General features: G+C 43.2%; 1 protein-coding gene across 1 annotated transcript in view; it reads left to right on the forward strand.

Annotated features, from left to right (window-relative positions):
• CHID1 (chitinase domain containing 1) overlaps positions 1–25,912 on the forward strand; it is a 990,316-nt gene that overhangs the window by 311,474 nt on the left and 652,930 nt on the right. Inside the window, exon 8 of the mRNA XM_063944762.1 lies at positions 18,858–18,950. Within this exon, the coding sequence (XP_063800832.1) occupies positions 18,858–18,950 (93 nt within the window). The remainder of the gene's footprint in view (positions 1–18,857; positions 18,951–25,912) is intronic.

Below are 25,912 nucleotides of genomic sequence, written 5' to 3' on the forward strand. Positions count from 1 at the left end.
AATTCTGTTAAGCCGATAGTCTTTTTTTTACATTTTCGTTCCCAAACGCAAAAAAAAAAGACACAAAGTAGTGTAATAGAACGCACAAGCAGTTTCTGCTGATTAAAATGATATTCAGCATGCTTATTTTATTATGCAGGTTGATTATCCCATATCCAAATATTCCGAAATACGGAATTTTTTGAGTGAGGCTGAGATAGTGAAACCTTTGTTTTTTGATGGCTCAATGTACACAAACTTTTGTTTAATACACAAAGCTATTAAAAAATATTGTATTAAATGACCTTCAGGCTGTGTGTATAAGGTGTATATGAAATATAAATGAATTGTGTGAATGTAGAAACACTTTGTTAATGCACAAAGTTATTAAAAATATTGGCTAAAATGACCTTCAGGCTGTGTGTATAAGGTGTATATGAAACATAAATGCATTCTGTGCTTAGACTTGGGTCCCATCACCATGATATCTCATTATGGTATGCAATTATTCCAAAATACGGAAAAATCCCATATCCAAAATACTTCTGGTCCCAAGCATTTTGGATAAGTGGATACTCAACCTGTAATGTGATATGTGTTACACGACTTGTAGCGCATGGTGCAAAGATGTAAGAGGACACATCTGTATGGAGCAGTTGGGTGTGGTATAGCTCATAGACAGTTAAAAGATAGACAGTCATTAAGCACTAAATGGTCAACAGTCAAAAGCTAGACAGGGTCAAAAGTCAGACATTCAAAAGACCAACAGGGTCATAAGTCAGACACAATTTTTTTTTTTTTTTTTTAAACATTTTTAACCCAAATTTGGTGAAATTAGTCCCCTCGCGGGCTCGCTGCCTCGCCATGCTTCGGGCTCGGTGTCTCGCTCCGCTTCACTCTCCACAACTTTACTAAAAGGTAGTTTGTGATATGGATAGTAAATGAGCCAAAAGTTGTAAAAAACACAGAAAAACAAAACTTTTTTTTGTGTGTCTGACTTTTGCTCTGTATGACTTTTGACTCTGACTTTTGACTGTCGACCATATAGTGTCTAATTAATGACTGTCTATCTATAGACAGGAACCCAGAGCAGTTATAGTATTTATCTAACAGGTAATTACCCTTTTGTGTTTCCTAGCACCAAACACTTGGAAGCTATGCGCCACCGGTATCCGTTCAGATGGTCGACACTCAGGTCGACCACTAATTGCTGCCATTGATATGATCGACATGGACAAATGGTCGACACATGAAAGGTCGACACATGGAAAGGTAGACATGGCTTTTTCATACTTTACCATCCACGTGGACTACGATTGGGAACGGTAACCTGTGTCGAGCACAGCGAGCCATGCAAGGGGACACGGTATACTAATTGGGGTTCCTGGTCATGTTACACCAAAAATGACACCAAAAACAGTCCAAACATTCATGTCAACATTTTCATGTGTCAATTTGTCCATGTCGACCAATAGTTGTCAACCTAATAACTGTCGACCTTAACATTGTCGACCATTCATACCGGAACCTGCGCCAGCACAGTACGTCCTATAACATTATGTCCCTACTGTTTTAAAATAAAAAAGTAAAAAACAAAACAAAAACAGAAAAACACTGTAAAGGTGTAAAAATTACTGTTGGAAACTGAAGGGATCACAAACATGTCTTACTCAATCATTTGACTGTTCGCATCATGTCCCTCCTTGTTTAATAAATAACGCCGAAAAGAGATGGGTGGTCTTCAATTGCTGGACATTAAAACATATTATCAAATCATATTTCTTAACAGAGTTCTTAAATAGACCAGAAATAGCGACATAAAGCAGCGGGTTGCAAAAGAAGGCTGCTTCATGAAACAACACCCTGAAATAGTACAGTGGCTGCCCTCTCTTCCCAAGTTCTCTCCACCCTATCCTAAGATATCCCCCACTCTCTCTATGGAAGGCCATAAGAAATACTTGCCTACTTTTGAAAAAGCATTTCAGAAAGATTTTGAATGTAACACCTATCAGCGCTGCGACACAGTGCCGTAACTAGACATTTTAGCGCTGTGTGCAAGAAACGGCATCGGCGCCCCCCTTTAACGCAAACTGTTGGCAGTGTGAGTCGTAGGCATGCGCAAAAAATATAGGGGCGTGGCTTCACGGGAAAGGGGTGTGGGCACAAAATAATACCAATTCATATAATGGTGCACAGTAGTCTCCATTATTCAAATTACACCGCACAGTAGCGCCACTACACCAGGTAGAGCCTCTTTTTACACATTACGGCAGACAGCATCCCCTTTTTACACATTACGGCAGACAGCGTCCACTTTTTACACGTTACGGCAGACAGCATCCCCTTTTACACGTTACAGCAGGCAGAGCCCACCTTTTACATGTTACGGCAGACAGCGTCCACCTTTTACACGTTACAGCAGGCAGAGCCCACCTTTTACACGTTACAGCAGGCAGAGCCCACCTTTTACACATTACGGCAGGATAGGTCCCCCTTTTACACATTATGGCAGGCAGAGTCCCCCTTTAACACAGTACGGCAGGCAGATTCCCCCTTGCACCCACCCCCCACTTTTAGAGTGTGGTGTGGTGTAGTGTACTGTAGTGAAGTGTAGTGTAATATACTGTAGTGTAGTGTACTGTAGTGAAGTGTAGTGTCTGAGTAGGCACTTATGTGCTGTAGCGGCTCCTGACTCCTCCTGTCCACAGGCAGAGAACTCAGCCGCAGCGCTGGTGGGACCTCAGCAGCAGCAGCAGTGGCTTAAGCTGGACACAGGCAGGCGGGCGGTGGCTTCACCGGGACACGGGCGGGCGGGTGACGGCTTCAGTAGCAGGACACAGTCGTGTGGGCGGCAGCAGCTTCAGCGGGACGCAGGCGGTGCCGCCGTCAGCGGGACGCAGGCGGCGGCGCCGCCTAAAACAGTGAATCTGCGGCCGTGCGGGTGTGATGCTCGATGGTGCGCCCTCAGTGCATTTACGCTGTGGGCAAGGCACCATCGGCACACACCTAGTTACGGCTCTGCTACGACATCTGAGAGGCGTGTCATGAAAATGACTTACATCCATATGTAAATGAGCCCCAAAGTTGGTAAGATCTACTTGTTTAAGACACTGATATTATTCAGGATTTGTTCATGTATAGTGTTTTACAAAAGGTTCCATATACAGTAAGCGGCCACGAGAAATCTGATTTAAAATGCATGTAGCCAAAGGGATCATTGTTCCTTATCTTCAATGCAGGGAAATGGCACTGATGATCCCATTTGAATGTATGTATCTCTAATTTTTATCCCCTCCCCAAGAACATAACAGCTGCATAATGGGGGTAGGATGCAATCAGGGAGATTGCTGTTATATTCAGGGAGTCAGGGAGATTGCTGCTATTTCAGGTAGTCACCTGCAGAATGCAGGAGGGTAGGCAAATATGCCCTAAGACTAATGGTAGAGCCAACCCTACCTATACAGTAGAACTGTGTGCAGCATGTCACCAGAGGAGAGTTTCTGTATGGGTGGCACATTGCCAAAGGCGGTATCATGTAGCAGGGCTGAAGGGAATATTATTTTTATTTGACTGTAAACGTTATAGCAACCCTGGCAATGGTGAAATTACTACTTAATAAATAAGGTGACCAGTTGCTTGTGATAACAGGGTGAATAAATGGTGAAAGACAAGATGAAATGGTTATGGATAAATGGGACGACAGTCAGAAGGTCGACATGGTCAAAAAGTTGACAGGGTCGGCAACGAAATGCTAGACACATAAAAAGGTCGACATGGCTTTTTAAAAAAAATTGTGTCAAAATGTTCATTTCAGCACGTGGACCCCTTATTAGTGCACCGTGTTCCCTCACATGGCTCGATTCGCTCGCCATATTTCGGGCAAGGTGCCTCGCTCCGCTCCGCACAGGTTACTATTCCCATTTGTAGTCCACATGGATGGTAAAATATGAAAAAGTCCTGAAAATGTGAAATATTCCAAAAATACATTTTTAGGTATCCAATGTGATGGTAGTTTCCTAATCATTGTATTTTAATATTGTAATATTGAGTGACCATTTGCAAAAAGTGTTTTAATAATTATATACACAGATAATACACTATACTAGCGCATCTAAGGTATCTTTCTGTATCTATCCGTTCTTTTAACCTCCACTAACGGGGTTAAAGGTGCACCTTAGGTAACAGAAGTCAGCGCAGTTAAAGGGAACTCCTTTCTCTCTCTCTCTCTTTCTCTCTCTCTCTCTCTTTCTCTCTCTCTCTTTAAATATATATATATATATATATATATATATATATATATATATATATATATACATACATATAGCCAAATCACAGAACAAAGTTCCGGGAAGCCGCACTGACACTCTCCATTAGAAAAAGCAGGTGTCCGGTTAAATAGAGGTAAATAGAGTCACATGCCAATCCCTCGAAATGAGGTTGGAGACAGAACCAGCACTCTGCGTGATTTTCAAAACAGATCTTTACACGCAAGCACTTTCTGACATGGCAGCTTGATACTTTGCCTTGTTGTTCCCCTGAGGAAGGTTACTTACCGAAAACGGCTGTTTGGGAGTTTGCCAGTGATGAAATATTACCGCAAAGCGATGAGTATATGCTATTGTCGATATATGCTGATGTCGATGTAATTGCTCTATGAGAGAAGTTCAACTTGAAGTAAAGATCTGTTTTGAAAATCACACAGAGTGCTGGTTCTGTCTCCAACCTCATTTCGAGGGATTGGCATGTGACTCTATACATACATATATATATATAAATATATTTTAGCAAGCGACCTTCCACCAGACAAGACGCTGACACAGTTGTATGAAAGAAATGCAGACCGTTTATTTCCACAGCATAGTAAACAGAGTTTTCACAGCAAGTTTCAATGGGTACCTTAATTAGGCACCAGTTCACAAGCAGCATGTATAAAATCTCAGGCTCCCTGTCTCTAACCCACTGGCCCGCCCTCTATCGCCTGGCCACTTGTTGGCATCTGGAGCCCTGAGCCCTTGCCCTAACGAGCTTTATAAAAGTGTGGCACAGGTGTGCCTGATTGCTGGGAGCGCTTGCGCTAATACCTGTGAAATAAAACTACTTGTAGTTTTATTTCACACTTTATTCTTCTAATCACACTATATTTTAATATTTCACCAGTCCCCATAATTTTAATATATATCCAATAAAGAATAGTTATTTTAACCATTATTGTGGTTCCTGTGCATCCAACAGAAAAACGCTTCTTTCTTCTTCCTTTGTTTTTGCAATCTTTGACACAACATTAAAGAGACAACCTGCTGTGTCCCAACACCTCCCTGGGCTTCCTCTTGGTCCAGCCCTAAACCCAGGTCACCTTAGCTCGGGGCACTCGAACTGTTGTGCCCTGTCCTGCAAACACCCGGGGTTCCAGGAAAACACTGTAGCACAGCATTTTGCATGCAAATACAGTAACAGTCATGCAGACTATAAGCATGCTACATATCATTTTAATTAGCAGAAGCTGTTCGTGCATTACTTTGTTACTAAGACGCATTTTCGCAGGGGAAAACGCAAAAAAAGGATGCTCGACGCTCCCTAGTCACACGGCACCCACACATTATGTATAACGCGACTTATAGCGCACATAACAAAGATGTAAGAGGACACCTCTATCACAGCAGGTTGTGTAACTACACATGTTATCAAGCCCTGATATAGTTTATACTGGTATTGAAAACACACTTGGAGTATACACTATGTGGCGGGGAAAAGGTTAAAAGGGTGTATCCCTGTGCGCATTGGCATTTGCAAAACTGCACATGCCAGCGAGTCCTGGATTGCAGTTTACGTGGTGGGGCAACGGTGAAAGGATGTATGCAGCAGTGCAGAACAAACTGAAGGGCGAATGCTTACAAGAAGAGGAGCGTCTCACACACACACACTGCTACCTGAACTGAGTTTAATTTTGCACGCCCACAGAGGCGGACCTGGTTTGGTGTACAAACGTAAGAACAGTCGAAGGTGCAAACATACAGCACTTTTGGTCCGACCTGGCCCCGTTGAATCGGATGACAATTAAAATGCACAGAAGATTTGTTCCTCCGATTCGACTGGTTTTCTTCTGACAAAACGTGATCAGACGTGAGCACACACTCGTCCGATATCAAACGAATGGCTTGAAAACGAAAGCCGACGGTTGTATACTGTAGGTGTGTACCCAGCTTTAGTGACAATCGACCATTTGTTCACAAACACTGGAAAATAAACAAAAATGGTCATTCAGATAAATTGGTTAAATCAAATGGATTTTACCAATTTGTATGAATGTTGTCCAGTGTTTGGGAGCAAATGATCAATTGACGCTCCACAGAATTTAATTCCAACCAACCAGATTGGGCAGATAATTGTATAGTGTGTACCTAGCTTTAGGTATGTACCCAGCTTTAGCTGACCGATTGGATAATCAAAAGTGTTTGTGATTGTGATTTTTCCAGTTTATCAGTAAAACTCTGAAACATTCATTCATACGCACTATTCGATAAAACAGGCCAATTATTTGATTATTGGGAAATTGGTAGAATTATTGTATAGTGTGTACCTCGCTGAAAACAGTTGCTAGGTCTTTGTGTTGAGTCTCTGGAGAGCAGGCAGTAGACAATAGGTATATACAGTATGTGTGTGTATGAACGAATTTTAAGGACAATACTAATCTAAAATATTTTTTTTAATTTTTTTTAAAGATATTCTATGTCAAACGTAGCTGTTGTGATAGCCAAGGAAAATGCATTTAGTGCAGCACATCCTTGGTTTGTTAACTCTCTAGGGTTGCTTAATATAAGTAAGACTATAGTTTTGGCAGAGCTCCATACATACAATGAGTGGATATTGCACTCAGTGGCGGATTTTGCCACGGGCAAGCAGGACTTTTGCCCGGGGCGCCGCCTTCCGGAGGGCGCCGGCGCCATCAGGAGGGCGCCGCACCATGGCAAGATCCTCCACTGTCAGTGTGCGCCCCAGCAGTGTCCCCCCGCTGTGCCCCCCCTCCCGCTGTGAGAAGGGAACCAGACGCTATGCGTCTGGTTTCCCTTCGTGGCGCTGGTCCTCCCCCGCTCTGAAGGGAATCAGACGCTAAGCGTCTAGTTTCCCTTCATGGAGAGGACCTTTGGTGTGCGGTGCGCGATGACGTCATCGCGCACCGCACAGCATTGTGGCATAGACGCTAGGGGTCATAATTGACCTCTAGCGCTTATGCTGTGCTATGGGAGAGACGTCATGACTGACGTCTCTCCCATAGATCCGAGGAGAAGAGCGGCGCCGGTCTGCAGGGTCTGGAAACAGGAGCGGGGTACAGTAAGTATACTTTTTTTTCTTTCTTTTTTTCCCCAGCGGCGCTACAAATGGGGGGCGTGACTGACCACGCCCCCATGTTAAGCCACGCCCCTAACTTTTGCCCGGGGCGCCGCAAGGGCAAGAACCGGCCCTGATTGCACTGTAATCCTGAAACCTGGTTAAGAACATATATAAATACACTCAATACTTGAAAAGCAACTGTCAAACAGGAACGGAGGTGTAACAGCATATGACGAGCACCAAGCAGCTGTGACTTCCCGTTCCGTGCTCCATATGTTTTATAGCACAAAAACCTCTGCTTTGCTAATGTGTTTGTACATTTCACTCTCATTAGTGGAAGTTATGCCATATGCATTTCAAAAGACGCAACCAACCTGTGCTATAAATAGTCTCTGCTATGTACCTAATATACTGTATTCATTGTCTCTAGAGCTCGGATTTACGCTGTAAGAATATAAGTATTGCAAAGCCAGATTTCTGCTGGTGACACTGGTTTTATTGACAAGGAGTATTTTTTTTTTTTTACTGATATACTTACATTTTTGTTGTTAGTATTGGTTACATGTCCACTTCTATATATATATATATATATATATATATATATATATATATATATACACACATACACTCAGGTTGAGTATCCCTTATCCAAATATTCAGAAATACGTAATTTTCTGAGTGAGATAGTGAAACCTTTGTTTTCTGATGGCTCAATGTACACGAACTTTGTTTAATACACAAAGTTATTAAAAATATTGTATTAAATTACCTGCAGGCTGTGTGTATAAGGTGTATATGAAACATAAATGAATTGTGTTAATGTACACACACTTTGTTTAATGCAGAAAGTTATTAAAAATATTGTCTAAAATTACCTTCAGGCTGTGTGTATAAGGTAAATCATAGAAAATGTAAACCTCCCTAGTATGTTCAGCGCAAACGCATAAAACAAAGAAAAGGAATACGTCCCTGATTTAATATGTAGGATTGAATGTTTCTGTCTTGAATTCTTCGAGTGAGTAGTATTCGATTTGTATATCCCAATATGAAACAAAGAAATGACAAAAACACAAAACCAATGTGTAGTAATTCACATAGAAGTGGCAGTCTCAAAGAATAAAGGCGTGCATAAGTCTAGGTCCGGCATACCCCACTCACTCAATAATAGATGGATATAAACGTATCAAGGTATCTTTTGTGTGATGTCCTAACGTATTCATACACCCTCAAAGTGAATAATAAGTAAGAAGTTGAATGGCTGGTCAGATATGGAGCGTACCCCAAAACTCACAGAAGAGAACGGTGTGTGAAACACATCAAGGTATCTTTAAAGTGTATAGTTTCTCATGTACAGCGTACCCCAACTCACACTTGACGATGTAAAGTGAATCCTATAAAGGTATCTTTAGTCAGTCGTTCTCCTCCGTGGATATCAATCGTCGGACGAATCCCATAACGATCTTCATATATGGCATACCCTGACTTCATTGAATATACTTCTAGGAGTGTGAGTAGCCATCTTTTCTCATCTTTTTCACTTCGATTAAATTCTGGTGGATTTGTTTTTAACTTTTTATTGTGAATTAGACTCCCTTTGGGATTAATTTTTTATTTTTATTTTTGTAATTTTGTATACTCTGTGGCGGAGTTTGTGGAGTTCTTGTGCAGCCCAATAAATTTATGTTTTTAAGAAAAATCGTGATGTGGACTTGAAGTTTCCAGCACCCAGCATAAAGATACCTTGATGGGAATGGTGCCTCATCCCTATGTGTGAGTCAGGGTATGCCATATATGAAGATCGTTACACCTTTTTAAAGATACCTTGATGTGCTTGACACGTGTGTTGCTTTTATGAATGTCGGGGACAAGGATTAACTAAAGATACCTTTATAGGATTAATTTTACATCGTCAAGTGTGAGTTGGGGTACAATGTATATGAGAAACTTTACACCTTAAAGATACCTTGATGTGTTTAATACACCACCCTCTCCTGTGAGTTTTGGGGTACGCTCTATATTTCATGAGCCATTCAATTTCATCCCTTATTACTCACTTTGAGGGTATAGTAATACGTTGGGACACGGTTGTTCCTCTTGTGAGTGTCAGGGCCTGCTACTTTTTATAATCACTCAGCTTGAATATAGCATCTGACTGTGTGGTTGAGGATTTACATACTACACATTGGTCCTTTTGTTTTTTGTTTTTTACGTATCATACTGAGGACATATGGGATTCGTCCGACGATTGATATCCAAGGAGGAGAAGGACTGACTAAAGATACCTTCATAGGATTCACTTTACATCGTCAAGTGTGAGTTGGGGTACACTGTACATGAGAAACTATACACTTTAAAGATACCTTGATGTGTTTCACACACCGTTCTCTTCTGTGAGTTTTGGGGTACGCTCCATATCTGACCAGCCATTCAACTTCATTCCTTATTATTCACTTTGAGGGTGAATGAATACGTTAGGACATCACACAAAAGATACCTTGATACGTTTATATCCATCTATTATTGAGTGAGTGGGGTACACCGGACCTAGACTTATGCACGCCTTTATTCTTTGAGACTGCCACTTCTATGTGAATTACTACACATTGGTTTTGTGTTTTTGTCATTTCTTTGTTTCATATTGGGATATACAAATCGAATACCACTCACTCGAAGAATTCAAGACAGAAACATTTGATCCTACATATTGAATCAGGGACGTATTCCTTTTCTTTGTTTTATGCGTTTGCGCTGAACATACTAGGGAGGTTTATATTTTCTATGTTTTATTGTATATTCTAAATGTGGTGACATTTATTTTTAAACTTTCAAGTACCTTAGCAGCATTGCGCCATTGGTTACACTATCCTTGCTTTCTACACTGTGTGTATAAGGTGTATATGAAACATAAATGCATTCTGTGCTTAGACTTAGGTCCCATCACCATGATATCTCATTATGGTATGCAATTATTCCAAAATACGGAAAAATCCGATATCCAAAATACTTCTGGTCCCAAGCATTTTGGATAAGGGATACTCAACCTTTGTGTGTGTGTGTGTGTGTATGTATATATATATATATATATATATATAAATCTATCAGGGGCGTGTGGTGAGGTAAATTGCTCAGGAGGCACTGGCTTGCACCAGAGCCAGATTTACACACAATATAGTGTATGAGCCAAATGGTTCATGCGGCCATTATACACAGCTGCAGTAGTATGCACTGCTGCAAATGTGAGTTTTTGATTAGAGACGTGCAGAAAAGAGGCTCTACCTCACCTGCCATAGACTATTTACTCCAGAGTTTTCGCTATAAAATAATTTGAATACAAAGAAGATATCTACTATATAAAAGCGAAAATTTGTCCTTCTGTCTTTCTATACAAATCCACAGTTTACAAGCTATGATCGTGAAATTTTACATACAAGCGTATTAAAACACAGCAGAGGCAACTAAAACAATTAGAAATACCTAGCACCCCTAGGGGTGGGACAGCAGCACAGAATATTTCAGAAGACAGCATAACTCCCACATGCCTGGGCCAATTTACAACAAACTTGCTACTAGAGATGAGCGGGTTCGGTTTCTCTGAAACCGAACCCGCACGAACTTCATGTTTTTTTCACGGGTCCGAGCAGACTCGGATCCTCCCGCCTTGCTCGGTTAACCCGAGCGCGCCCGAACGTCATCATGACGCTGTCGGATTCTCGCGAGACTCGGATTCTATATAAGGAGCCGCGCGTCGCCGCCATTTTCACACGTGCATTGAGATTGATAGGGAGAGGACGTGGCTGGCGTCCTCTCCATTAGAAATTAGATTAGAAGAGAGAGAGAGATTGTGCAGAGTCAGACAGAGTTTACCACAGTGACCAGTGCAGTTGTTGTTAGTTAACTTTTATTTATTTTAATATATCCGTTCTCTGCTATATCCGTTCTCTGCCTGAAAAAAAACGATACACAGCAGCAGCCAGTCACACAGTGTGACTCAGTCTGTGTGCACTCAGCTCAGCCCAGTGTGCTGCACATCAATGTATAAAAGGCAAAGCTTATAATAATTGTGGGGGAGACTGGGGAGCACTGCAGGTTGTTATAGCAGGAGCCCCCAGGAGTACATAATATTATATTAATTTAAAATTAAACAGTGCACACTTTTGCTGCAGGAGTGCCACTGCCAGTGTGACTAGTGGTGACCAGTGCCTGACCACCAGTATAGTAGTATATTGTTGTATGTATTGTATACTATCTCTTTATCAACCAGTCTATATTAGCAGCAGACACAGTACAGTGCGGTAGTTCACGGCTGTGGCTACCTCTGTGTCGGCAGTCGGAACTCGGCAGGCAGTCCGTCCATCCATAATTGTATTACAATATATACCACCTAACCGTGGTATTTTTTTTTCTTTCTTTATACCGTCGTCATAGTGTCATACTAGTTGTTACGAGTATACTACTATCTCTTTATCAACCAGTGTACAGTGCGGTAGTTCACGGCTGTGGCTACCTCTGTGTCGGCAGTCGGCAGGCAGTCCGTCCATCCATAATTGTATTATTATTATAATATATACCACCTAACCGTGGTTTTTTTTTCATTCTTTATACCGTCATAGTGTCATACTAGTTGTTACGAGTATACTACTATCTCTTTATCAACCAGTGTACAGTGCGGTAGTTCACGGCTGTGGCTACCTCTGTGTCGGCAGTCGGCAGGCAGTCCGTCCATCCATAATTGTATTATTATTATAATATATACCACCTAACCGTGGTTTTTTTTTCATTCTTTATACCGTCGTCATAGTGTCATACTAGTTGTTACGAGTATACTACTATCTCTTTATCAACCAGTGTACAGTGCGGTAGTTCACGGCTGTGGCTACCTCTGTGTCGGCAGTCGGCAGGCAGTCCGTCCATCCATAATTGTATTATTATTATAATATATACCACCTAACCGTGTTTTTTTTTTCATTCTTTATACCGTCGTCATAGTGTCATACTAGTTGTTACGAGTATACTACTATCTCTTTATCAACCAGTGTACAGTGCGGTAGTTCACGGCTGTGGCTACCTCTGTGTCGGCAGTCGGCAGGCAGTCCGTCCATCCATAATTGTATTATTATTATAATATATACCACCTAACCGTGGTTTTTTTTTTCATTCTTTATACCGTCGTCATAGTGTCATACTAGTTGTTACGAGTATACTACTATCTCTTTATCAACCAGTGTACAGTGCGGTAGTTCACGGCTGTGGCTACCTCTGTGTCGGCAGTCGGCAGGCAGTCCGTCCATCCATAATTGTATTATTATTATAATATATACCACCTAACCGTGGTTTTTTTTTCATTCTTTATACCGTCGTCATAGTGTCATACTAGTTGTTACGAGTATACTACTATCTCTTTATCAACCAGTGTACAGTGCGGTAGTTCACGGCTGTGGCTACCTCTGTGTCGGCAGTCGGCAGGCAGTCCGTCCATCCATAATTGTATTATTATTATAATATATACCACCTAACCGTGGTTTTTTTTTCATTCTTTATACCGTCGTCATAGTGTCATACTAGTTGTTACGAGTATACTACTATCTCTTTATCAACCAGTGTACAGTGCGGTAGTTCACGGCTGTGGCTACCTCTGTGTCGGCAGTCGGCAGGCAGTCCGTCCATCCATAATTGTATTATTATTATAATATATACCACCTAACCGTGGTTTTTTTTCCATTCTTTATACCGTCGTCATAGTGTCATACTAGTTGTTACGAGTATACTACTATCTCTTTATCAACCAGTGTACAGTGCGGTAGTTCACGGCTGTGGCTACCTCTGTGTCGGCAGTCGGCAGGTATCCAATACTAGTATCCAATCCATCCATCTCCATTGTTTACCTGAGGTGCCTTTTAGTTCTGCCTATAAAATATGGAGAACAAAAAAGTTGAGGTTCCAAAATTAGGGAAAGATCAAGATCCACTTCCACCTCGTGCTGAAGCTGCTGCCACTAGTCATGGCCGAGGCGATGAAATGCCAGCAACGTCGTCTGCCAAGGCCGATGCCCAATGTCATAGTACAGAGCATGTCAAATCCAAAACACCAAATATCAGTAAAAAGCCTCTTTTTTTCTTTGCGTCATGTGCTGTTTGGGGAGGGTTTTTTGGAAGGGCCATCCTGCGTGACACTGCAGTGCCACTCCTAGATGGGCCCGGTGTTTGTGTCGGCCACTAGGGTCGCTTATCTTTCTCACACAGTCAGCTACCTCATTGCGCCTCTTTTTTTCTTTGCGTCATGTGCTGTTTGGGGAGGGTTTTTTGGAAGGGACATCCTGCGTGACACTGCAGTGCCACTCCTAGATGGGCCCGGTGTTTGTGTCGGCCACTAGGGTCGCTAATCTTACTCACACAGCTACCTCATTGCGCCTCTTTTTTTCTTTGCGTCATGTGCTGTTTGGGGAGGGTTTTTTGGAAGGGACATCCTGCGTGACACTGCAGTGCCACTCCTAGATGGGCCCGGTGTTTGTGTCGGCCACTAGGGTCGCTTATCTTACTCACACAGCGACCTCGGTGCAAATTTTAGGACTAAAAATAATATTGTGAGGTGTGATGTGTTCAGAATAGGCTGAAAATGAGTGTAAATTATGTTTTTTGAGGTTAATAATACTTTGGGATCAAAATTACCCCCAAATTCTATGATTTAAGCTGTTTTTTAGGGTTTTTTGAAAAAAACACCCGAATCCAAAACACACCCGAATCCGACAAAAATAATTCGGTGAGGTTTTGCCAAAACGCGTTCGAACCCAAAACACGGCCGCGGAACCGAACCCAAAACCAAAACACAAAACCCGAAAAATTTCAGGCGCTCATCTCTACTTGCTACACATATGACTTACAAGCTGGGAACAAACACTGTGCGGGTAAGATACCCCTAGCACCAGGGCCGGCTCCAGGCCTACTAGCACCCTGAGCGAGAAAATGTAAAAGCGCCCCCCCCCCCCCCTTCGGCGCGCGCTCCGGGAAAAGTGGGCGGGGCCTCCTGGAAAAGTGGGCATGGCCTCATAACTTCATATCCTCAAACTATAAATAAATATATTTTCACACCCCCTTTGCACACACACAATTGGCAGCCTTACACATAACAGCCACAGTAGTGTTCCTTCCACACAATGTCTCCAGTATAGTGTTAGATACACATAATGTCTCCAGTATAGTGCCAGATACACATAATGTGCAGTGCCAGATAGACATGATATGCCCCCCAGCAGTGCCAGCTACACATGACATGCCCTGCAGCAGTGCCAGCTACACATGACATGCCCCGCAGCAGTGCCAGCTACACATGACATGCCCCGCAGCAGTGCCAGCTACACATGACATGCCCCCCAGCAGTGCCAGCTACACATAATATGCCCCCCAGCAGTGCCAGCTACACATGACATGCCCCCCAGCAGTGCCAGATACACATGATAGTGTTCACTTTTTAGGGCAGGGTGCTGATCACATGGAGGGCACATTTTTAAGTTAGGAGGGCAAAATTATGTAAATACTGTATTGCATGTTGTTCCTATACCTACATGCCAAAGCATGGACAGTGCGCGGGGGCGTTACTTCGTGGGGAAGGTGCGTGGCCACATAATAGTGGCAATTCACATTACACCACACAGTAGTAGAACCTCCTATACACTTTGCTCCAGGCACAGCACGTTAGACACTTTGCACCAGGCACAGCACGTTTGACACTTTGCGCCAGGCACAGCACTGAGACACATTGCGCCAGGCAGAGCACTGAGACACATTGCGCCATGCAGAGCACTGAGACGCATTGCCTAGCCACAGACGCCTAGCGGGAACACTACATGATATGCTCCCCAGAAGTGCCAGCTACACGTCACATGCCTCCCAGCAGTGCCAGCTACACGTGACATGCCCCCCAGCAGTGCCAGCTACACGTTACATGCCCCCCAGCAGTGCCAGCTACACGTGACATGCCCCCCAGCAGTGCCAGCTACACGTTACATGCCCCCCAGCAGTGCCAGCTACACGTGACATGCCCCCCAGCAGTGCCAGATACACAAATGGCCACACAGTGCCAGATATGTCCCCATAGTTCCAGATACATACATGCCCCCACAGTGCAGATATGCCCCCACAGTGCCAGATACATACATGCCCCCACAGTGCCAGATACATAAATGCCCCCACAGTGCAGATATGCCCCCACAGTGCTAGATACATAAATACCCCCAGTTCCAGATACATAAATGCCCCCACAGTGCAGATATGCCCCCACAGTGCTAGATACATAAATACCCCCACAGTGCAGATATGCTCCCACAGTGCCAGATACATACATGCCCCCACAGTGCAGATATGCCCTTACAGTGCAGATATACCCCCACAGTGCCAGATACATAAATGCCCCCACAGTGCTGCCAGATACAAAAATGCCCACCCCCAGTGCTGCCAGATACACAAATGCTTTGCTCCCGGGACCTCAGCTACATGCAGGCAGCAGGGACAAGATCGAGCTACGGCAGCAGGGACAAGGGACACCCATCCTGCCCTCAACCCCCGGACCAGAGTCACCCGTGACCCAGCGCGATGTCTGCGGAGCTGCGGCTGCTCTCCGGCGCCGGTCTTCTCAAATATGGTGCCGGTCCTCGAGCCAATCAGAGCTCGCGGCCCAGCAGCCAATCAGGAGCCGCTGCTGCCGGGCCGCGAGCTCTTATTGGCTGATGGCCGACACCATGTTTGAAATGGGCAGCCGCCCTTAAATAGCCGGCGCCCTGTTCGGCCGCTCCAGGCGAACGTGCCTGGAGCCGGCCCTGCCTAGCACCCCTAGGGGTGAGGCAGCAACACAGAGTTTTTCAGCAGACCGCATAACTCCGGAATGCCTGGAGCAATTTACACCAAACTTGCTACACATATGACTTACGCTCTGGAAACAAACTCTGTGAGGGTAACACACCACTAGCACCCCAGGACATGCATGATATGTCAGTGATGACAGGGCTGCATGTGACAGTGGCAGTGACGTGATGTGAGGAGGGGAATGGAGGTAGTACGAACCCACACACTGACAGTTATATAGTGGAGGTAGCACGGTCCCCCAGCAGCACAGAGTATATCAGGAGATACCAGTGGTGCAAGTAGAAATATTTTCTTAGTGGTACTGAGTGTTGAAAAATGGGCGTGGTCATGTGTTGTGAGGGGGCGTAGCCACATGCTGCTAGTGGGACTACATGACACTAGCGGCGTGGCCACATGACACAGACCCATTTTTTATTTTTTATCTGGAGGCAAGGCTAAAAATATATAGTAATGCCTCCAGTATATTAGAAATATATAGTGATACCTCCAGTATAATAGAAATATATAGTAATGACCCCAATTTAATAACAATATATAGTAATGCCTCTATTATAACAGGAAAATACAGCCACTGTCTTACTCCCAGTAACCCTGACAGAGTGGGAGGAGCAGTCATGCTGCCAAGCACCATGGTCTTGTTGCTTTGTGGAACATTATAATTGTGGTAATGGCAAAGTGTGTGGTAGTGGGTACTGCGTACCCACTGCCAAATTCTTAAGGGTACTCCGTACCCGCTTACTTGCACCACTGGGAGATACATAATGTGCAGCGCTAAATAAGAAACTTTAAATAAATCAATAATTTCACAGGGGCACTGACATGATGTGAGGAGGGGAATGAAGGCAGCAGAAAGCCACAGACTGAGAGTTGTATAGTGGGAAGAGCAGGGTTCCTTGGGGGAACAAAATGGGGTCCGGCCACTACACAAAGTGCATCAGGGAAGCAAGATATGCCTATATACTAGAACTCCAACCAATGTAAATTAACGAATAACTAACATTCTAATTTACCATCCTCCTCCCGTAGCAAAGCACGGATATTTAGCTATCTACAATGTTATTTATACTGTGTGTTTAATATTTCCTTTTATTTTTGTAAACAGACATTCTTAAAATCCCGGGCAACGCCGGGTACTGCAGCTAGTACTTTATATATTCAAACCTCTGGCATTTACGTTAGGCTCTGCCTCACCCCACCGCACATCACTGATACATATGTACAGGCTTCTCCTCTCCTGAGTAAGAAGCATTATTTATGTAAAATAAACGTGCACTAGAGTATAGAATCTGCTTTGACACTCTTGCAGCAGTTTTAGTAGGCTGTGTTTTCTCTGTATGTGACCAGTCGCATGCAGTCATCGTGTTTATTATCCTTACACCAGAGTCACCAGCAAGCCCTCAGTATGTTTACGACTAATCTCCAGTCATTTTAGTAGCAATTTGCGGCTTAACTACCTTACTGGCACTCACTGCTGCACGAGCATGCCCTCTGCCTGCATTCACACACCCATCTAGTCATAAAATACCACAAATTGTCTTTATGTCTCACTGTTATTAAAGATCTTTTTTTTCTGGAAATACTTCTTTGCTGTCTTTCCTCTACGTGTGTTGCATCTTGGCTTTCAGCCTGTGAACACCTGGTGCCGCCTTATTGTGGACTCACTCTCTTACAGCTGTTCTCTTCATGGCTATACAATCTCAATTATGGTTAACAAAATAATAACATTTTGCTACTTTTCCTTTTCTGTTCATTTTTATTTTATATGAAAAATCTTATTTTAGGTTACCTAATGCCCTTTTCAGACCGCCTGAGGTGGGTCGCACATGGGAGCTTGACACAGGAGCTCCCAGTGTGCAACCTGCTTCAGGCGCTCCGCTACCGCTGACTGCAACCTGGCATATTACAGGGTTGGTGGTGTCAGTGGTGATGTGGCAGTGCTTGAAGATCACATGATCTCCAAACGCCACCAGTACACAGAGAGTGAACGGGAAACCGTCGCTTCGGCCCAGCTCCCGTTCACACCGCACAATGAGCTGGGTTGAAGACGTGTTCAACCCTGCTCACGAACAGGCTTGAAATACCGGGTCACTGGACCCGGTATTTCAACCCTTGCACCTTTTAGACCGTACCTAAAACACGGGTTATGCTCGCTCATGTGCCCATAACCCGTGTTCATAGGTGGCGATCTGGAAGGGGTACAATTCATACTATCTTTATACAGTGTTGCCTTTTTCAGCTTTAGGCTGTGCATTGTTTAGCTTTTTATATTTGATAATCTTTTATGTTACATCTTTTATATTGTATACTTTCCTGTTGCCCTCCCCTGTCCCTCTCCCCACTCATATTTCTCTTTCCATGGGTATTATGTTTCATTAGTACTGAGTTATGCAAACTAGCACCCCATACATCATAAAAGTATCGGGGCAATTCTCCCAATGCCTGTATCAGGGGATTGGGAAAATGTAAGATGTTGGAATGCTTTGATTTGCTGATTATCGGGATTGGGGAGTCAGGGATTTTTAACATCCTGTTTTTTTACCGATTCCCTGATGGATCAGTTGTAGATGTATAGCCTGCACTCAGGACGTTTGCTGTCTGTCCGTATAGATACAGTATCTACACATTTGTGGAAATGGATCGCTTTGCCCTGCATGTATATCCTGTTTTGATGAATCTTGTGTTCCCACCTCACAGGGAGCTGGTTCATATGCTGACACACATCGGGACGGCTCTCCACCAGGCCAAGCTTCAGTTCATCCTTGTTATTCCTCCAGCAGTAGCACCTGGGTGAGTAAACCAATTATTTCTGGAGATCAGTGGCCTTGGCCGGTGTTGTTGTTTTGTTGTTGTTTTTTTCTTATGTACAAAATAGGTTATTTCTGGAGAGAAGGATTTTTTTCATAGGGAGTACACAATTCTTCTCTTCTGCCCATGACAATGCTATTCTATTCACTGATTCAGACATGGACTTTGTCCATGAACATACAGTAATAGGTTTAAATTGTGCTCATTCCCTCGGCTTTGCTTACTGTCAGGCTCACCGTATCAATACGCGCAGATCAGTGCTGTGTACTAAGAAATGATCACTGCTTCTATTTAGGCCATGTATGAATTTCTGAAGAACGCTAACCGTAACAGTGCTGTGATTACACCACAGAACACAGAGATGCAGTTGCCAGGGCACCTACTTTGGTAATAAAATAACCTGTTGTTCACAGTTACAGATGTGTCCACTTACATCTACATACCTCCCAGCTGTCCTGACTTTCATGGGACAGTCCCGTTTTTTTTGGGGGGGCTGTCCCGCCCGCAGGCCGCAGTGTCCCACGGTGGAGGAGGCAGTTGGGAGGCTCCTGTCACTCGCTGCCCTCATTAGAAGAGCAGCAGTCTATTCAGAGGAGACAGAGGGACTGGGGGCATGCCAACAGCTCACAGAGTGCTGGGCATGCCCCCACAGTGACGGAAACCGGGGGTGTGGGCCTTTTCCGCAGGCCATGCCACCTTTCCCAGCAGGCATGGCTCCGCCGCTTGAAAGGGTCAGCATTGTAGTTTAAAGAAGTTGAGAGGTATGCATCTAGCCCTTCTTGTTATGCCATGCCGTGGCGTGACTCGGTAGTGGTAAACGTCTTTGTCCATTACAGTGCATCGTCTTCACAAAGCGATGTTAATAGGGCGCACGAGCAGTCTCTGCTGATTAAAATGATATGCGGCATGCCTATATTCTCTGTGCAACTGCGACTGTATCTGCATACGAAATGCTACACATACCATTTCATTTACAAATAATACCGCATATCATTTTAATCAGCAGAGTCTGCTTGTGTGTCCTATTCGCATAGCGAAGCAGATAAGACACATTTTCGGGGAAAAAAGACGCCCAGCGCTAACGGAGTTGCATGGGACCTGTCAGCTCACTTACACCAGGCATCTCCCGCTACGTGGCTTATTCAGGCAAGCTGTATGAGGAGGACACATCTGTACTTCTTAGGTTTTAATTAATTTCCAGTAGTTTTAGTAGTAGTTTATATTTAAATATCTTTTTAACCTCTTCTACTGTATGCAATCATATAGGCAATTTAGTAAAAATATATACACAACTCCCCCATAAAAAATGTTTGTGTGTGTGTTTATATAGATATCTACATCTCTCTCATATCTACATCTCTCTCAATGTACAGTATGGATGTATTTATATATACTGTTGCCTTATAGGTAATTGTCTGCACTTAGTCTAATATTAGGGCAATAGATGTTGTCTGAATCAAAATATAATTCATTATAAATAGGCGATGTTACCATAGTGGACAGTATAGTGGATATATATAGTAAGGAATAGATATGAAATAAGTTTGAATGTATGAGGTAATGTTTAGCTGATTTAAGAAATTAGGTTTGTGTATGTGTTTATATAGATATACTGTATATTTGTGTTTTACAGCAAGATGGTAAAAAATAGTGTAGGGAACAGGTTTATTCTGCTCTAGCCATAAATAAGGCCAGAGAGGTTACAGTAAGATCAAGAGTCATTGTAGAGAAAAGGTATTAGGCCATAAATGATAATAGGTATGTGACAGAGCTCTGTTGGTCATTGGAATTCACAGGTGTGCTTACAGTAGATCAGAATCTACTGGTTTGTCTATTGTCCAGTGAAGGTTAAAAGCTAGGGAGTATAAATTAACTACTATGAAAAGAGATCACATCCATTGATAAAACATTGTGTAACCGACCCCAGGAAAACTTGTCAATACAACAGAACTTTGGATGAAAAGACATTCCAGATTTTACAATACTATACTTGCTTAAGGCAGTGTGGACACCACACTTTTATGACACCATGCCTCCGTGAACAGGACACGACAGCCCAGTTCAATGTTTGTTTTATTACACCTTGGAATCTGACAAACCTATAATTACCTATTCCATTGGAAACTATGAGAATATGATAGTTTGAATTGGTAAAATATGAGATAAAAGGACCAGACTTGTAGTTAGGAGTTAGAAGGAAGAGGGAGAGGGAGAAGAAGAAGGAGAAGGAAGGAAGTCAGTCAGGAGGAGAAGTCATGGAGAACATGCAGAAGGAATGATTCTTGGGATGGCAATCTTTAACTTGCAAGTATAAATATGATAATAATTGAAACTGTTTGTGAAACTTATGTCATGTTGTTTTATGTTATGTAACGAAGGAAACATAGCATAGCTTAATATAATTATAATTAGTATATATATCACTACTGTGTATATCTTATTCTGTACGATTTGATCTGCCTGTAAATAAAGAATCATATAAAAAGAGCGGTAATATTCAAGCTTGAACTCTCTTTAAGGAATCTTAACTTCATAATTTCATGTCATATGTATATATAAGGACTGCATATATTTATCAGCCAATTAATTTGTAAGCCTGACATAATATATTTGCAGATATATATGATAACGCATATTAATTTAAATATATCCATATATTAATAACCATATATGTTATATTAAATATTAATATTCATAAATATGATTCCATAAATCAATAATACTGTATATATGCACATAATATACGCATTATAAAACTGTTTTGGGTGAGTGCTAATTTAGCTGTGTTTGTGAATCTGACCTAGCGGTGTTACTCCTGCGCCATGTTGGAGAAGGGCGCAGTCTCAGAAATCTAGCAGTACTACTGTAGTATTAGTCATGCTATTTTCAGTAACTTTCAGTAAACGATTAACGATGTATCTACACTAAGCTTTGCCTTCCTGTCTTCTGCCACAGTACTGGATACAGGAATGCGCCATGTTGCAGGCTGGGTGTGGTTCGTTTTATCGACAGTATCTAGGTCGACAATGTTTAGGTCGACCACTATAGGTCGACATGGATGGAAGGTCGACAGGGTTTCTAGGTCGACATGTGCTAGGTCGACAGGTCTAAAGGTCGACATGAGGAATTTTTTTTTTTTTGGTGTCGTTTTCTTCGTAGAGTGACCGGGATCCCAAATTAGTGCACCGCGTCCCCTCGCATGGCTCGCTTCGCTCGCCATGCTTCGGGCATGGTGCCTTTGCTCCGCTACCGCTTCGCTCGGCACACTTTACCGTTCCAATCGTAGTCCACGTGGATCGTTAAGTATGAAAAAATCCCAAAAAATAAAATAAAATGTGAAAAACTCATGTCGACCTTTAGACCTGTCGACCTAGCACATGTCGACCTAGAAACCCTGTCGACCTTCCATCCATGTCGACCTAGTGACTGTCGACCTATAGTGGTCGACCTAACATTGTCGACCTAGACACTGTCGATCTTCAGACCGGATCCCTTGCAGGCTATCCCGGAACATGCCTGTCTGTCTATATGACGTATGTCTCACTGTATATGAAGTATGCTGGAAAATAGCACTTTCAATTGCACAAGGATTTGCATAAAAGTAGCATATTATAAGCAAAACAGCAGCAGAATATAGCGGGAAAATAGCATCATATAAATGGAAATGTAGCAATAGCATGAAGACTAATTAACATTACCGTGTAAACAGGAGACTGACAGGGCAACTAAAAGCGTAAAATTGTGTTGTCACTCACTACATTGTTATTTGTCATAGATCACTGCATTGTATGTTTGATAATTTTCCATGTTTAGTAACATTGGCGGTCTTCTATACAGACACAATGTTAATTAGTCTTCATGCTCTTCGCTAGTCTCTTGCTAATAATATTCTACGTTTACACAGCTGTGTGTGCAAATTGTGTGCATTTGGAAGTACTATGGTAAGCATAGTGCAGTAGTGATGACACTGGTGCCACTGTAGTGAATGTGTCGGGCTGAGAGCAAAGCTTTGTAAGGACACATCTCTATATGAACTTCTGTGCAAATACACTTTTTAGTACAAAACCTCAGAAAGCCTGTATCATTTTAATTTCTGCAGTTAGAAAACCCTGTGCTTAATGCCTGTCTTCTGTCTGTGGTAATATTCGTCTTTGCAGGCATGACTGAAAGTTGTGTTTTGTAGCGCATAGTGCATGCTGTACTCCTACCTATAAATGGAACATGACATTCCTCTCAAGGTGTCTGAGTGATGCAAAAACGTGTGTTGTGCCTGACCTGAGTCTGTCCAATATATGCAGTCACTGCGTGGGCTGCTTATCACCAGTAATAACCCTATAAAATCCTGTGACCCATAACTGCCTGTGCAGGTGTCTCCTAATTACATTATTCTAGAAATCCCTTCAGGTACTTGGTAACGACCCAGAAAATCCATTATTCCGCTTAGTTTCCATTTAATAGCTGTGCACCATATTTCCCTAAGGCATTTTGGGTTTACCCCCAAACTCTTTTAGTTCCAATGTGTCTTTTACAGTATGCACTGCTGTAAGATGATTTTAAACCACAATTTATTGCAGTATATCTACTGGAGTTTAAATGATAGAGAAATGATTATTTTACAGGTGTTTTACACAAAGTTCATAAAAAAATAAATACAAATTGTCAGTGGATTTGGAGCCAGCGTATTGCTTCTCAATTGGGAAAATACAGTAGGTAGAAAAAAATATGTGAAAATGAACATTCTATAGACACTTTTTTTTTTAGTGAATCATCTTCAAAGTGGTTTCCATGAACTTGAAGCATTGTCCTTATACCAATATAATCTATTTGATCAATTTTGCTTACTCATACGGAATGTCGGGGAGACTCAAGATTTTCAGGGGAGCTCTGCCAGGCAATTAGACCGCCCTCCGGCATCCAGCCCACTTCCCTAATGAAGTGGGTAGTGTGGGTCTTGATGGCACAAGTTGTAGCTAATCACATCATTGTGGCTGCACTACACTAAAAACTACTGTATGCATTAGTTTCCTGTTTGGTATGTTACTCCAGTGTGCATTGTTCAGACAGAGCCTGTTCCAACACTGCATCATTGTGGCTGTACTACACCGAAGCTTTGCATTGGTTTCCTGTTTGGTATATTACTGCAGTGTGCAGTGCTCAGAGCCTGTCCCAACACTGCATCATTGTGGCTGCACTACACCGAAGCTTTGCATTGGTTTCCCGTTTGGTATGTTACTCCAGTGTGCAGTGCTCAGAGCCTGTCCCAACACTGCATCATTGTGGCTGCACTACACCGAGCTTTGCATTGGTTTCCTGTTTGATATGTTACTCCATTGTGCAGTGTTCAAAGCCTGTCCCAACACTGCATCATTGTGGCTGCACTACACCAAAGCTTTGCATTGGTTTCCTGTTTGGTATGTTACTCCAGTGTGCAGTGCTCAGAGTCTGCCCCAACACTGTATCATTGTGACTGCCCTACACCAAAGCTATGCATTAGTTTCCTGTTTGGTATGTTATTCCAGTGTGCAGTGCTCAGAGCCTGTCCCAACACTGCATCATTGTGGCTGCACTACACCGAAGCTTTGCATTGGTTTCCCATTTGGTATGTTACTCCAGTGTGCAGTGCTCAGAGCCTGTCCCAACACTGCATCATTGTGGCTGCACTACACCGAAGCTTTGCATTGGTTTCCTGTTTGGTATGTTACTCCAGTGTGCAGTGCTCAGAGTCTGCCCCAACACTGTATCATTGTGACTGCCCTACACCAAAGCTATGCATTAGTTTCCTGTTTGGTATGTTATTCCAGTGTGCAGTGCTCAGAGCCTGTCCCAACACTGCATCATTGTGGCTGCACTACACCGAAGCTTTGCATTGGTTTCCCGTTTGTTATGTTACTCCAGTGTGCAGTGCTCAGAGCCTGTCCCAACACTGCATCATTGTGGCTGCACTACACCGAAGCTTTGCATTGGTTTCCTGTTTGGTATGTTACTCCAGTGTGCAGTGCTCAGAGTCTGCCCCAACACTGTATCATTGTGACTGCCCTACACCAAAGCTATGCATTAGTTTCCTGTTTGATATGTTATTCCAGTGTGCAGTGCTCAGAGCCTGTCCCAACACTGCATCATTGTGGCTGCACTACACCGAAGCTTTGCATTGGTTTCCCGTTTGGTATGTTACTCCAGTGTGCATGCTCAGAGCCTGTCCCAACACTGCATCATTGTGGCTGTACTACACCGAAGCTTTGCATTGGTTTCCCGTTTGGTATGTTACTCCAGTGTGCAGTGCTCAGAGCCTGTCCCAACACTGCATAATTGTGGCTGTACTACACCAAGCTTTGCATTGGTTTCCTGTTTGATATGTTACTCCAGTGTGCAGTGTTCAAAGCCTGTCCCAACACTGCATCATTGTGGCTGCACTACACCGAAGCTTTGCATTGGTTTCCTGTTTGGTATGTTACTCCAGTGTGCAGTGCTCAGAGTCTGCCCCAACACTGTATCATTATGACTGCCCTACACCAAAGCTATGCATTAGTTTCCTGTTTGGTATGTTATTCCAGTGTGCAGTGCTCAGAGCCTGTCCCAACACTGCATCATTGTGGCTGCACTACACCGAAGCTTTGCATTGGTTTCCCGTTTGGTATGTACTCCAGTGTGCAGAGCTGAGAGCCTGTCCCAACACTGCATTATTGTGGCTGCACTACACCGAAGCTTTGCATTGGTTTCCCGTTTGGTATGTTACTCCAGTGTGCAGTGCTCAGAGCCTGTCCCAACACTGCATCATTGTGGCTGCACTACACCGAAGCTTTGCATTGGTTTCCCGTTTGGTATGTTACTCCAGTGTGCAGTGTTCAGAGCCTGTCCCAACACTGCATCATTGTGGATGCACTACACCGAAGCTATGCATTGGTTCCCTGTTTGTTATGTTATTCCAGTGTGCAGTGCTCAGAGCC

Source organism: Pseudophryne corroboree, chromosome 11 (assembly GCF_028390025.1).
Source record: "Pseudophryne corroboree isolate aPseCor3 chromosome 11, aPseCor3.hap2, whole genome shotgun sequence".
NCBI lineage: Eukaryota > Metazoa > Chordata > Amphibia > Anura > Myobatrachidae > Pseudophryne > Pseudophryne corroboree.